The sequence below is a fragment of the Xyrauchen texanus genome, chromosome 30 (assembly GCF_025860055.1).
Source record: "Xyrauchen texanus isolate HMW12.3.18 chromosome 30, RBS_HiC_50CHRs, whole genome shotgun sequence".
NCBI lineage: Eukaryota > Metazoa > Chordata > Actinopteri > Cypriniformes > Catostomidae > Xyrauchen > Xyrauchen texanus.
The window spans coordinates 40,950,827-40,965,826 of record NC_068305.1 but is presented as its reverse complement, the minus strand read 5'-3'; the positions used below and the strand labels follow the sequence as shown (position 1 = coordinate 40,965,826).

Genomic DNA, 15,000 nt, shown 5'->3' with positions numbered 1-15,000 from the left:
TGATATATATGTGTGTGTGTGTGTGTGAGTGAGTGTATGAGTGAGTGTATGAGTGAGTGAGTGAGTGAGTGAGAGAGAGAGAGAGTGTGTGTGTGTGTGATATATATGTGTGTGTGTATGTGATATATATGTGTGTGTGTGTGTGTGAGTGAGTGAGTGTATGAGTGAGTGAGTGAGTGAGAGAGAGAGAGAGAGAGTGTGTGTGTGTGTGATATATATGTGTGTGTGCGTGCCTAGTGTGTGTGTGTTTATTTGTGAGTGAGTGAGAGAGAGAGTGTGTGTGTGTGTGTGATATATATATATATATATATATATATGTGTGTATATATATATATATATGTATATATATATATGTGTGTGTGTGTGCGTGCCTGTGTGTGTGTGTTTATTTGTGAGAGAGAGAGAGTGTGTGTGTGTGTGTGTGTGTGTGTGATATATATGTGTGTGTGCGTGCCTGCGTGTGTGTGTTTATTTGTGAGTGAGTGAGAGAGAGAGAGAGAGTGTGTGTGTGTGTGTGATATATATATATATATATATATATATATATATGTGTGTATATATATATATATGTATATATATATATATGTGTGTGTGTGCGTGCCTGCGTGTGTGTGTTTATTTGTGAGTGAGTGAGAGAGAGAGAGTGTGTGTGTGTGTGTGTGTGTGTGTATGTGATATATATATATATATATATATATATATATATATATATATATATGTATGTATGTGTGTGCGTGTTTGTGAGTGAGAGAGAGAATGGTGTTCAAAGACATTCTGGTCCTGCGAGACCCCGATGCCTAAATGGATTTCAATTCGATTGTCTTTTTCACAAGTCTGATCTCTTTGTAAATGACACAAACATGTGTTTAATAACCCAAAGTATGAGCAGCTGCACCAATAAAAATAGAAACATTCACATGAACCTGCAAAAAGAACGGTGACCCATTTTCCCAATGTTACACCATTCCACACAACATTTCATGGTTTTAAAAAGGTCTATTCTCGTTTCCTGTAGGGTTCTGATTGGCTTTAACTTATAAAAGCACAAAACTGCAAACCTAGTAATGAAGTTCTTTAGCAGTTTATTCACTGTAGCATTGTGAATGTATCTTGAAGACGAGTGAAGGGTGTATCTTTGGGTAATATACTGTAACACGTCGGTTTAAATCATTTTTTCTGTAACTTGAGAAGATTACACACCTATAATATCACTTCAGAAGACATTGATTAAACCACTGGAGTCATATGGATTACTTTTATGCTGTGTAGAGTTTCATTACCGTCTACACAAACTTTGAATGCTGCTAAAGTTTTTATAACACTTGTGTAGCTTAAATACATTGCTTCAGTGTTCTGGTTGTTTTGTTAGGGTGTTCTGGGTGGTTGTTAAGGCATTGTTTGGGTTTTCAGCATGGTTGCTGTGGTGTTCTGTATGGTTGTTAAGGTGTTGCTAGGGTTTTCTGGGTGGTTTGCAGGGTGTTCTGGGTGATTTTTAGGGTATTCTGGATGGTTGCTAGGGTGTTTTGGATAGTTTTTGGGGTGTTGGGTGTATTGATGGTTTATGTTGTGTTCTGGGTGGTTGTTAAGGTGTTCTTGATGGTTGATAAGGCATTGGTAGGGTTTTCAGGATGGTTGCTAGGGTTTTCTGAATGGTTGCTAGGGTGTTTTGGATAGTTTTTGAGGTGTTGGGTGTATTGATGGTTTCTATGAATTTTAGCTGGTTGCTAGGGTGTTCTTTGTGGTTGCTAGGGTGTTCTTGATGGTTGTTTAGGCATTGGTAGGGTTTTCAGGATGGTTGCTAGGGTTTTCTGAATGGTTACTAGGGTGTTTTGGATAGTTTTTGAGGTGTTGGGTGTATTGATGGTTTATGTTGTGTTCTGGGTGGTTGTTAAGGTGTTCTTGATGGTTGATAAGGCATTGGTAGGGTTTTCAGGATGGTTGCTAGGGTTTTCTGAATGGTTGCTAGGGTGTTTTGGATAGTTTTTGAGGTGTTGGGTGTATTGATGGTTTCTATCAATTTTAGCTGGTTTCTAGGGTGTTCTGTGTGGTTGCTAGGGTGTTCTTTATGGTTGTTTAGGCATTGGTAGGGTTTTCAGGATGGTTGCTAGGGTTTTCTGAATGGTTGCTAGGGTGTTTTGGATAGTTTTTGAGGTGTTGGGTGTTATTGATGGTTTCTATGAATATTAGCTGGTTGCTAGGGTGTTCTGTGTGGTTGCTAGGGTGTTCTTGATGGTTGATAAGGCATTGGTAGGGTTTTCTGAATGGTTGCTAGGGTGTTTTGGATAGTTTTTGAGGTGTTGGGTGTATTGATGGTTTATGTTGTGTTCTGGGTGGTTGTTAAGGTGTTCTTGATGGTTGATAAGGCATTGGTAGGGTTTTCTGGATGGTTGCTGTGGTGTTCTGGATAGTTTCTGGGGTGTTGGGTGTATTGATGGTTTATGTTGTGTTCTGGGTGGTTGTTAAGGTGTTCTTGATGGTTGATAAGGCATTGTTAGGCTTTTCTGGATGGTTGCTAGGGTTGTTGGATTATTCCAAAGGTGTTCTAGATGATTGCCAGGGTGTTCTGTGTGGTTGCTAAGGCATTGTTAGTCTTTTCTGGATGGTTTCTAGTGTGATCTGCATGGTTGCTGGAGTGTTCTGGGTGGTTGCTAAGGCATTGTTAGGCTTTTCTGGATGGTTTCAATGGTGTTCTAGATGGTTGCTAGGGTGAGATGGATAGATCTGTGTGTTGCAGATCTGTCTAACTCGAGTGGAATGAAGGAGTAAAGGTTTAATCCGAAGTCATCGTGTATGTGTACATTCACTGTCATGTGTTTGTTCTCACACCCACTGATTAAACAACAGACTCCAGATGCAGGAAAAATGACTTAAGAGTACAGAGGAACATGAAGATATGACCATCTCACTGATATATTGTGTTCTGTTCAGATCAGGGCTCTCTAAAGGAGAAAATGGCTGAATGACAGGAACAGAGAGATTCATCGTAGTATTTACAGGAAATCAAACAACCGCTCCACAGGTGAGTCTGTTTCACTCTTTGCATGGACTGTTGTTACCTTGATTGATTCATATCAATGGCGTATGAATTCTTTATATAAATTGAATGTTAAAAAAGCACCAGTTTAATGTTCAGGGTCAATATCAGTAATCCATTAGTGTAAACACCGTGATGCTTTCAAAACATGCATCTGTTAGTTTGAGCAGCTCGACGCTGCAACATTGCAACATGTTGTGAGTAAATGTCACCTTAGATAAAACTTTGTTTTCTGTTCATTGTGAAGAACATTGTGTTATTGAGACATTCCAAAATGTCTCAATAACAAAAGTTCGGTCGTCATATTCTTCCCTTCAAGTTGTTCCTTTCTGTCATTTCTGGAACACACAAGGAGATGTTAGGGCAGAATGTTAGCCTCAGTCACCATCCACTTTCATTGAAGGGAAAAATTGGTTTCATTTCTGAAGCATGTCTGCTCCTGTATTTGCAGTTTGGAGATTCCACCAGCAGGTGATGATAAAGTTTATGTTTAAATCCAGGGTGTGCTGAGTGACTCCAGCCAGGTCTCCTTAGCGGCCAAATTGGCCCGGTTGCTAGGGAGGGTAGAGTCACATGGGGTAACCTCCTCGTGGTCGCTATAATGTGGTTCTCGCTCTCGGTGGGTGTGTGGTGAGTGACTCCAGCCGGGTCTCCTTGGCAACCAAATTGGCCCGGTTGCTAGGGAGGGTAGAGTCACATGGGGTAACCTCCTCGTGGTCGCTATAATGTGGTTCTCGCTCTCGGTGGGGCGTGTGGTGAGTGACTCCAACCGGGTCTCCTTAGCAACCAAATTGGCCCGGTTGCTAGGGAGGGTAGAGTCACATGAAGTAACCTCCTCGTGGTCGCTATAATGTGGTTCTCGCTCTCGGTGGGGCGTGTGGTGAGTGACTCCAGCCGGGTCTCCTTAGCAACCAAATTGGCCCGGTTGCTAGGGAGGGTAGAGTCACATGTGGTAACCTCCTCGTGGTCGCTATAATGTGGTTCTCGCTCTCGGTGGAGCGTGTGGTGAGTGACTCCAGCCGGGTCTCCTTGGCAACCAAATTGGCCCGGTTTCTAGGTAGGGTAGAGTCACATGGGTAACCTCCTCGTGGTCGCTATAATGTGGTTCTCGCTCTCGGTGGGGAGTGTGGCGAGTTGTGCGTGGATGCCGCGGAGAATAGCGTGAAGCCTCCATACGCGCTCACTACTGGGTCGTCTCACTACGCCACCACGAGCGCTTTGGGAATTGGGCGTGCCAAAATGGGGATAAAATAATAATGCATATAAAAAGAGCATGTCACTGTCATAGAAATACGCCCATATTTCTATTCTTCTAACTCATTGCATTCAGTCTATTCACACTACTGACTTCTTGTGAATGTGCCGTCTTTATTTACATCGCTGGTGTTTGAGGGAATGGCCTGTATAATACGATGCAGGCTCGTCTGTAATGTACGACGACAGTTATTTTGATCTCCCAAGGCTGAATCCATGATTGATCGTGTTTTTGCAAGGCACTTTAGTCCCAACATGACCGTAAGCTCTGCACCCAAACTTAGGACACTGCTTTTTGTGCTCCTGTTAATTGGCTGTCCGTATCCTCGATGAACCCGCAGTTATATTGAGCCAGTCTGTTTCCAAGCTTCACTCAATATGCATTAGTGATGTTATCATGCTAGACCCTATACTTGATCTCCAACTCTGTGTAACAGGACACGCACGGAGTCGGGTTTAAAACATTCAAGGGCGGAAACACCTGTCACTTGCTTTCTAGCTGGACTGTGTTGGAGAAAGGGGCGTGTCTTGAGGTGTCAACACCTGTCACGTCTGTCTCCGCCCTCTTTCATCTCTCGTCTTATTCAGTTTTGTTTGGGTTTTGTTTCTTCAGTCAGTGGGGTACGGAGGGCATGTGTGTGTCGTGATTACTCCAGCTCTTGTTTTCTGCAGGTCTTCAGAATGTTCCAGAGGAAGAAGAGGAAGAGGAGGCTGGAGATCTCCGGTCCCAAGAACTTTGAGCACCGAGTGCACACGTCGTTTGATCCGCTTCGGGGCTGTTTTGTGGGTCTGCCGCCTCAGTGGCAAAGCCTCATAGAGACACTGAAGAGACCCAAACCTGTGGTGGATCCATCCAACATCACACATGTGCAACCCAAACCAAAAAAGGTACCGTGATGCATGTTCCTTTAAAAACGTGCGTTGCAATTTCAAATTCATGCTCATGTTTATACTCATTAAAGATATCAGTTAAATTGATTATTGGTCTTTCTCTACATGTGCATGTTCATTCATGCATTTATAGGAAATCTATTTCTCAATTTTGCATCATTGTTGGTCATAAAATTCTGAAAATAATAATCAAAAATAATAATCAAAACCATAATGTCTGGATGCATTACAGTAATGAGAATTAATTTAGAATAATATTTTTTATTATATATTATAAATATATAATATTTAATATGATTTTTAATTGCCATGAAAATAAATAAACAAGGCAACAAAAAAAAAATAAATTAAATAAATAAATAAATTAGATCTCAATGGTCTTGAAAAAAAAAATGAAAAAATATTTTACTTATGTAAAATAAAATGTATTATTATTTACAAACGTGATGACTCGCTCATTTTCACAAGTGTAAAACAAGATGCATTTTTTTATATGCATTTACATGTTTGTGACTCCAGTTGAGAATAATGAATAAATCTGTATAATACGTTCTCTCGTCTCTCTGTGGTAAATAGAATTATTGTTTATATCTAATTCAGTGTCTTTGTGATCTGTCTCGAGAAAGCTTCAGTCTTCAGTGGTCTCATCTATCAGCATTTCTACACACTAATTATGTCTGGACAGACCTGCTCAGCAATGCTGTTGAATCATGTTTGTTTCCTCGCTATGTCCTCTAATATCCTGGACGTCCTGTGTCCAGTGTGTGACTTGAAAAACTCTTAATTATCGAGCCTTCACACACCACAGCTGCTTTAACCGTTCAGTCAAAAATAACAAATTTGTGTTTTTAGCGGTGCATTCAAAATAAAGTATTGAATTACACGTCATCCAACTAAAAAAAATATATTATATTTTTTTTTTCGCCATCATGGCAATTTTCAAATATTTGGCAAATATAAAGATCTTGAAATTATGATCATTTAGAACAGCTTTGGAATCATCCAATAACCCTAGCAACCATCCAGAAAAGCCTAACAATGCCTAGGCAACCACCCAGAACACTCCAGCAACCATCCAGAACACCCTACCAACCATCCAGAAAACCATAGCAACACTATAGAAACCATCCATAACTTCCTAGCAACCATCCAGAACACCCTGGCAACCATCCAGAACACCCTGGCAATCATCCAGAAAACCATAGCAACGCTTTAGCAACCATCCAGAACACCATAGCAACCATCCAGAACACCCTAGCAACCATCTAAAATTCATAGAAACCATCAATAACACCAAACACCTCAAAAACTATCCAAAACACCCTAGCAACCATTCAATAAACCCTAGCAACCATCCTGCAAACCATACCAATGCCTTATCAACCATCAAAAACACCCTAGCAACCATCCAGAATACCCTAAAGATCACCCAGAACACCCTGCAAACCACCCAGAAAACCCTAGCAACACCTTAACAACCATACAGAACACCACAGCAACCATGCTGAAAACCCAAACAATGCCTTAACTACCACCCAGAGAAACCATAGCAACACTATAGAAACCATCCATAACTACCTAGCAACCATCCAGAACACCATAACAACTGTTCTTCACATGTTCTTGAAAATAGATAAATTGTGCTCTTAATGACACCGCTCTGTTTTTGGAATAAATGTTGGTTAAACCTTGGACATACTAACCCGACAAGTTATCTGTAGCAGTCTGTATGTTAACTATAGTCCTTAATGAAGATGACAGAGGTCATCCTGGGGAACAGAACAGTTCTCCTAATTGAAGAATCACTTTAGACACTCATAGACATTAACTGGCATTTTGAGCTGGCATAGGCGACATAGGCGGGTGCATAGGGTGCAAAATGACATGAATGATTTTTTGGTTTGAAGTGCACCCTCTCATGACGACCGTGCACCCCTCTACCCCTGTGTTGAGCGATATGTTCCACTAACATCCTTTCAGTTCTACTGATAAATGGTTACTTGGTGTGACCATGCGTCACTTTTTCCAGAACGTGTCCTCTTTTCCGACATGCCATTTTTTTCAAAATTGGGTAAAAATGTCCAGAATGTGGCTTTGTCTTCATATTGATGTGCTCTCTGAAGTGAGGACCATATCACGACAGGGTGCACACTCTTTCAAAACACCTTTTTACATCTATCTCGTGCACCTGTCTGCTCTGAACGGTTTGGGGTTCCAATCTGAAATCTCGCCTTGTGCACCAACGGAGTCTGGGCCGGTCCCGGACGCATGAAATTGAGTTTGTAGAGCGATGTCTGTATGCATGTTCGTTTTGGGCGTGAGAGGACTTGGTGACGTTGTTCTAGAGGCGGAGCAAGATATGACATATTGATGACTGATTATGATTTGTATTATTTAGAGAAGTGTGCACTAATGAACCGTTCACAAACGGGAGCACGTATTAAGAAAGTCAATAGCGTTCACGTTGACTTTAAGGACTTGATTGATTTCGTAATCTTCTCTTCTAGAACATCGTGCGTGGCAGTTTCATCGGACATGAGGACTACATCTCTACTGCGATCGCTCAGATGAGTCGAGTCTCTGTAACGAGCTCAAACTCATTAAGAAGAACTAGCACGTCACTACGGAAACGTGCACAATCGCTGGGACGTTTGGGACAGTTAGCCGAAGGAGAGACGTACGAATATCAGGGACTGAATGACGCAAATCAGAAAAACGTACAGACGGTCTCGGACTGGCATTCAAGATTCAGTGACGGTGGAAGTCCACGACCTGGTTTTAAAAAGAGTCACACATTTGACTCGAACGATGCACGACCGAGGGCGCAATCAATCCACGAGGCGTCGTTATTCACGGGACAGCCACAGCTCATGCCCCGGGACATTTTACTCTTGCCTAGGACTGTTCGTGAGGGATCCAAGATTTCTCAAGCAGACTGTAAACACAACGAAAGACCCGCTTCCTGTCTCTACAGTACCTACAGCGTAACCGACGGAGCAAACGTCAAGCCGAGGATCAGCTCGGAACAACCGCAGGTGGAAACGCCAAGAAGACCGCACTCCACGTACAGCACAAAGGTTTGGTGTACTATCATGTTACAATATATCAAACTGTTTAAAAACAACTAGATAGGAAAAGTTACATTACAGTAAGATAAAAAGACAGACTGACTGTCGGTTTGTTTACATTTTAATTTTTTTTTTAAGTTGTTTGAAGTTGTTTGAAATAATGAGCATTCTATTGTTCATGTTTGAACATTCCGTCAATGGAAGTCTCTGGGATTTTTCCAGTGTTTTGGCTTTGTCGAGCCAACATAACCACGGCATTGTATGTTTCGAATACGTTTCCTGCTAAAAACAAATATGAAAATTAATTTTTTTTCGAATGGTTTCCACTACAAATACCACTACAAGTGAGTGTTTTCGGCCAAATTTCATTTTAATTTATTGGTTTCCACTACAGATGTGTATTAGTCCATAATGGTCTCCACTAGACATAACTTGCCACCAATCGCTTCTGCTATCGATTGAATGAGTATTTAATTCAGTTGTGGCTAGTGACCACAGATGGGGCAAATCTTGCAAAAACGTTTTTTTTTTATTTATTTTTTTACATTTATTCAATTTGTTTGACTCATTAATTATGAGTAATATATAATTAATAATATAACAGAACTGGCTACGTGTCATTTACACATATTTACAATACAAAAAAACGAAATGCCTAATCATAATAGTAATAAGGTTTTAAATCGGAGTCACTTTCAAGCAGGAAATCGCACACACCTGTACTGGCCCGTGGGTTTATGCTCTAGGTGAAATCCAAATTTTTTGGTTTTTGGATTTTCTCGCATTTTCAATTTGTAACACCCAATTCCCAAAGCGCCTCGTGGTGGCGTAGTGACTCGCCTCAATCCGGGTGGTGGAGGACGAATCTCAGTTGCCTCCGCGTCTGAGACCGTCAATCCGCGCATCTCATCACGTGGCTTGTTGAGCGCATTACCATGGAGACGAAGTGCGTGTGGAGGCTTCACGCTATTCTCCGCGGCATCCATGCACAACTCGCCACACGCCCCACCGAGAGCGAGAACCACATTATAGCGACCACGAAGAGGTTACCCCATGTGACTCTACCCTCCCTAGCAACCGGGCCAATTTGGTTGCTAAGGAAACTTGGCTGGAGTCACTTGATTCAAACTCACGACTCAATTTGGTTACTCCATATGACTCTACCCTCCCTAGCAACCGGGCCAATTTGGTTACCCCATGTGACTCTACCCTCCTTAGCAACCGGGCCAATTTGGTTACCCCATGTGACTCTACCTTTCCTAGCAACCGGGCCAATTTGGTTACCCCATGTGACTCTACCCTCCCTAGCAACTGGGCCAATTTGGTTACCCCATGTGACTCTACCCTCCCTAGCAACCGGGCCAATTTGGTTACCCCATGTGACTGTACCCTCCCTAGCAACCGGGCCATTTTGGTTACCCCATGTGACTCTACCCTCCCTAGCAACCGGGCCAATTTGGTTACCCCATGTGACTCTACCCTCCCTAGCAACCGGGCCAATTTGGTTACCCCATGTGACTCTACCTTTCCTAGCAACCGGGCCAATTTGGTTGCTTAGGAGACCAGGCTGGAGTCACTCAGCATGCCCTGGATCCTGGGTGTGATAACAAGGACGCTAAAGGCTACAACCTCTAGCGTCAGCCGCTAGTGCACCTCTTGAGGTCAGGAGAGTGAGGTTTACACACTGCACAGCTATCTACCAGCTGCCTCCCGTTACACTGACATGAAACCAGACAGGATTTACAACAGGCAAAACACCAGTAACACAAAGCGTAGAAGTTCATCCACCTAGTAAAGAACTCCCACCACTAAAATTATTTAGACAGCTCAAATAATTCACGCTTTTGTGCAAAAGTATTGAAACAAGTTCTATAACAGAAATACAAGCTTCACATTTCTGCTTTTAAATCCTCCAGTACACTTGCCCCATAGACTGCCATTACAAGTGCAATACTGTACAATACTGTACATACGTGTTCGAATTAGTGTATTATCAGTGACTAGTTGTAACTTTTATTTGTGGTCAAAGGTAAGATACATTATATCACAGACACCAAAGGGCCTGACAGGCCTGCGTCTCTCCCTCTCTCTCTCCCTCAGAGGATTTATATTATCAAGCAGCCAGTAAGTAATGACCTAAAATCTTCATAGCCACACCCTAAAACATGCTAAAAACGTGTTACCTTCATGCTAACACATGATAGCATCGTCTAGCAAAGTGTTAAAACATGCTAAAAACTTGCTAGCATCATGCTAACACATGCTAGCATCGCCTAGCAAAGTGCTACAACATGCTAAAAACGTGCTAGCATCATGCTAACACATGTTAGCCTCGCCTAGCGAAGTGCTAAAACATGCTAAAAACGTGTTAGCATCATGTTAACACATGCTAGCATCGCCTAGCAAAGTGCTACAAATGTTAAAAACGTGTTAGCATAATTTTAGCATCACCTAGCGAAGTGCTAAAACATGCTAGTATCATGATAACACATGCTAGCATCGCCTAGCAAAGTGCTACGACATGCTAAAAATGTGCTAGCATTGCCTAGCGAAGTGCTACAAATGTTAAAAACATGTTAGCATAATGCTAGCATCACCTAGCAAAGTGCTAAAATATGCTAAAAACGTGCTATCATCATGCTAACACATGTTAGCATCGCCTAGCAAAGTGTTACAACATGCTAAAAACGTGCTAGCATCATGCTAGCATTGCCTAGCGAAGTCCTACAAATGTTAAAAACATGTTAGCATAATGCTAGCATCACCTAGCGAAGTGATAAAACATGCTAAAAACGTGCTGTATTTCAATCAGGATGGCAAGTAGACTTAAGTTCTTTTTTTATCTTTATTACAATACAGGTAAATTCACCTAGCTACCCAGCCATTTCCAAACCCAACGGCACTAGCAGTCCAAAACCAGGACCCATTACCCACCCAACACCACGTAGTTCCTCCAACGACACCATAGACATTTCGCCATTCAAAACCTCAGGATCTCCAGGCTCGGTACCACCAACACAGGTCAGTCCATCCCAACCGAGACCCTCACCAACGGGTTCACCCAACACGACACCAACAGGTGCCTCTTCACCCTGTCTCAGACCGGCCCAAACCCCTGCCAGCATCACAGAGTCACCCAAAGTGACCCACACGCAGTTCAAAACCGCCCTGCAGATGGTTGTGGACAAAGGTGACCCTCGCAGTTATTTGGAGAACTTTGTGAAGATCGGAGAAGGCTCGACGGGTGTGGTTTGCATCGCCCACGAGAAGCACAGCGGACGGCAGGTTGCCGTGAAGATGATGGACCTGAGGAAGCAGCAAAGACGAGAACTGCTCTTCAATGAAGTATGGAGCTCTCATTTCAAAGCTCAAGTGTGTCATTTGTGCGCCACTAGTGGCACCTAACGGAATTGCAAAAATAATCATTGTTCTAATACGGATCTCCTGAACAGATTGTCCATTGGTTGAGGAATATTTAAAAACTTTGTCACATTGCTACACTTTTGGGCAAATCAACCTAAGATTAGCTTACATGTAGTAACATCTAGGGATTTTGGGGATAGGAAAAAGTATTTAAACATTGAAAAAATTAAACGTCTCACCTTTAAAGACAACATGACACACATCTGTGGTTCATTTAACGTCCACAATGTGAAACTAATGAATATTCAGAACACAATTAACCTGAAAATCACATTATTTAGGTAATGTCATTCGTCACAGGTGGTTATCATGCGAGACTACAGACATAAGAATGTGGTAGAGATGTATAAGAGTGCTCTGGTGGGTGAAGAGCTGTGGGTCATCATGGAATACCTGCAGGGCGGCGCTCTAACCAACATCGTTTCAGAAACCAGGTAATGCAACACTTTTTCACAATTCTTTACATTTTCAGATATGAATGATTCCTCAGATCATACGGCTTATTGAGGCTTGCTGTTACTTTTCTGAGCAATCAGACTGAACATTTTCATATGGTGCAGGATGATAAAAAAGGTAAAAACCCCATAGTCTTGTATTGAAGGAGGAACTTGAACCAGGGTTAGGTTTAGTTTAGGATTGGTTTAGGTTAGGTTTAGGATTATTTTAGGTTTACGATTAGTTTAGGTTAGGATTGGGTTAGAATAGGTTTAGGATTAGTTTAGGTTAGGATATGTTTATGTTTAGGATTAGTTTAGGATATGTTTAGGATTAGTTTAGGATAGGTTTAGGTTAAAATAGGTTTAGGATTAGTTTAGGTTAGGATATGTTTATGTTTAGGATTAGTTTAGGATATGTTTAGGATTAGTTTAGGTTAGGATGGGTTTTATTTAGGTGTAGGATTATTTTTTGGTTAGGATAGATTTAGTTTAGGGTTAAGTTTTGTTTAGGATAGTTTAGTTGAGGTGTAGGATTAGTTTAGGTTAGGATAGGTTTAGGTGTATGATTAGTTGAGGTGTAGGATTAGTTTAGGTTAGGATAGGTTTAGGTGTATGATTAGTTGAGGTGTAGGATTAGTTTAGGTTAGGATAGGTTTAGGTGTATGATTAGTTGAGGTGTAGGATTAGTTTAGGTTAGGATAGGTTTAGGTGTATGATTAGTTGAGGTGTAGGATTAGTTTAGGTTAGGATAGGTTTAGGTGTATGATTAGTTGAGGTGTAGGATTAGTTTAGGTTAGGATAGGTTTAGGTGTATGGTTAGTTGAGGTGTAGGATTAGGTTAGGATAGGTTTAGTTTAGGGTTAGGTTTAGTTTAGGATTAGTTTATGTTGGGTGTATTGGGTTATACAATATGTTAGGTTTAGATTAGATGAAATAATTGACTGATGTCAAAAAGGCACTTACAACCACCCAGAGTCTAGTCTAGTTGTTTTCTTCTTATTGTATCTATTCACCCATGTCTTTCAAAAGTCAGACAAGTGCTGGATAGCATACATGGTTTAATACGTTCTAGCAACTCTGACAGCAAATTTAAGCTGACAGTGATGTCACAGTCATAATGCACAATTCACCTCTTAAAGTCGACCCTTACTGTATCTGTGAGCTGCTGGTGGCACAGATCTCAAAATAAGATTCATCGCTGAGGGACTTGTTTATTGATCTTTATCTTCTGGTTATTATTGGGTTTTCATTTGCTCAATAAACTCCATTTAAAAGTTCATTCAATTTGGACTCCACCCCTTCACAGTAAGAAGACAGCTAGGATATTTTGTAATATACAGTATTGCTTATTTCAGAAACTTTAGGTGGATTAATCAGTTATCTCCTGGTTATCAGCAAAGTCCAATATTTGTCAACCTCAGCTTTGTTTGAAGAAGTCATTATTAACGTAAAGTTACACAACTACATACGACAACATGTGTATTACAAAGTGTACTAACATGATGCAACATCTTTAATTCTGGACCTCACTAAATACCACATTTGTGTTCATGCCCGGGACTAGAGTGGAATGAGCTACAGCCCTCGTTTATCTAGTGTACTATGTGTGTTTAGGATAACGGAGGAACAGATCGCAACAGTGTGTGAAGCTGTACTGCAGGCGTTGTGTTATCTACACGCACAGGGAGTCATTCACAGAGACATCAAGAGCGACTCTATACTGCTGACACTAGACGGACGGGTAAGAATCAACTTCGACCCTTTCTGCATGCTTACTCTGGCTAATGACACCGGCTGCGTCTCATTACGCACACTATACTCTACTCCACTATGCACGATTATAATTGGTGCATCCCAAATCATGGTGCATTAAAGCGTGCTAAAGATGCCAGTTTGGCATACTTCCTCAAGTGTTTATCCATGCATGCTTTTTGGGCTGAAACACAATTCCTTATATGGAAGTATATGAATGACAAATGTCTTTGGATAATAGAAGCATGTTGAATTGAACTGAAATATAAATGCATTGCATTAACAGTGTCAACATGTTTAAATTCAAACTCCGACTGCAATTTTTATTTTAATGTACATTTGGTCACCAGTGAATGCTTCCCCAATCATTGTACCCAACCCGGGAGGATGCAGCTCGACGATTAAACCAGGTAGTTTTGAGGAATCAGACTCTTGGCGGGAAACATTGCTTTAATTTATGCAATAAATAAAGCAAGAAACGGTTATTTTTAAAGTTGCCAAATAAACCGTTTAAGTTCAACTAACTTAGTTTCATTGATTTATAAAAACTGGCAACCATGCATTGATAATGCTTCTAAACTCCAGTCAGGTCTCCATAGCAACCAAATTGGCCCGGTTGCTAGGGAGGGTAGAGTCACATGGGGTAACCAAATTGGCCCGGTTGCTAGGGAGGTAGAGTCACATGGGGTAACCAAATTGGCCCGGTTGCTAGGGAGGGTAGAGTCACATGGGGTAACCAAATTGGCCCGGTTGCTAGGAGGGTAGAGTCACATGGGGTAACCAAATTGGCCCGGTTGCTAGGGAGGGTAGAGTCACATGGGGTAACCAAATTGGTCCGGTTGCTAGGGAGGGTAGAGTCACATGGGGTAACCAAATTGGCCCGGTTGCTAGGGAGGGTAGAGTCACATGGGGTAACCAAATTGGCCCGGTTGCTAGGGAGGGTAGAGTCACATGGGGTAACCAAATTGGCCCGGTTGCTAGGGAGGGTAGAGTCACATGGGGTAACCAAATTGGCCCGGTTGCTAGGGAGGGTAGAGTCACATGGGGTAACCAAATTGGCCCGGTTGCTAGGGAGGGTAGAGTCACATGGGGTAACCAAATTGGTCCGGTTGCTAGGGAGGGTAGAGTCACATGGGGTAAC

General features: G+C 41.8%; 1 protein-coding gene across 3 annotated transcripts in view; it reads left to right on the top strand.

Annotated features, from left to right (window-relative positions):
* LOC127623592 (serine/threonine-protein kinase PAK 6-like) overlaps nt 1–15,000 on the top strand; it is an 18,879-nt gene that overhangs the window by 1,074 nt on the left and 2,805 nt on the right. The window contains exons 3-9 of one of the 3 annotated variants that reach the window (XM_052097988.1): nt 2,929–3,019; nt 4,726–4,821; nt 4,961–5,176; nt 7,687–8,256; nt 11,107–11,592; nt 11,971–12,104; nt 13,722–13,848. In XM_052097988.1, the coding sequence (XP_051953948.1) occupies nt 2,960–3,019; nt 4,726–4,821; nt 4,961–5,176; nt 7,687–8,256; nt 11,107–11,592; nt 11,971–12,104; nt 13,722–13,848 (1,689 nt within the window). In that variant the 5' untranslated portion in view covers nt 2,929–2,959. Of the gene's footprint in view, nt 1–2,928; nt 3,020–4,725; nt 4,822–4,960; nt 5,177–7,686; nt 8,257–11,106; nt 11,593–11,970; nt 12,105–13,721; nt 13,849–15,000 lie in introns of those variants that run through there. The other 2 variants (XM_052097989.1, XM_052097990.1) reach the window with 2 other exon arrangements.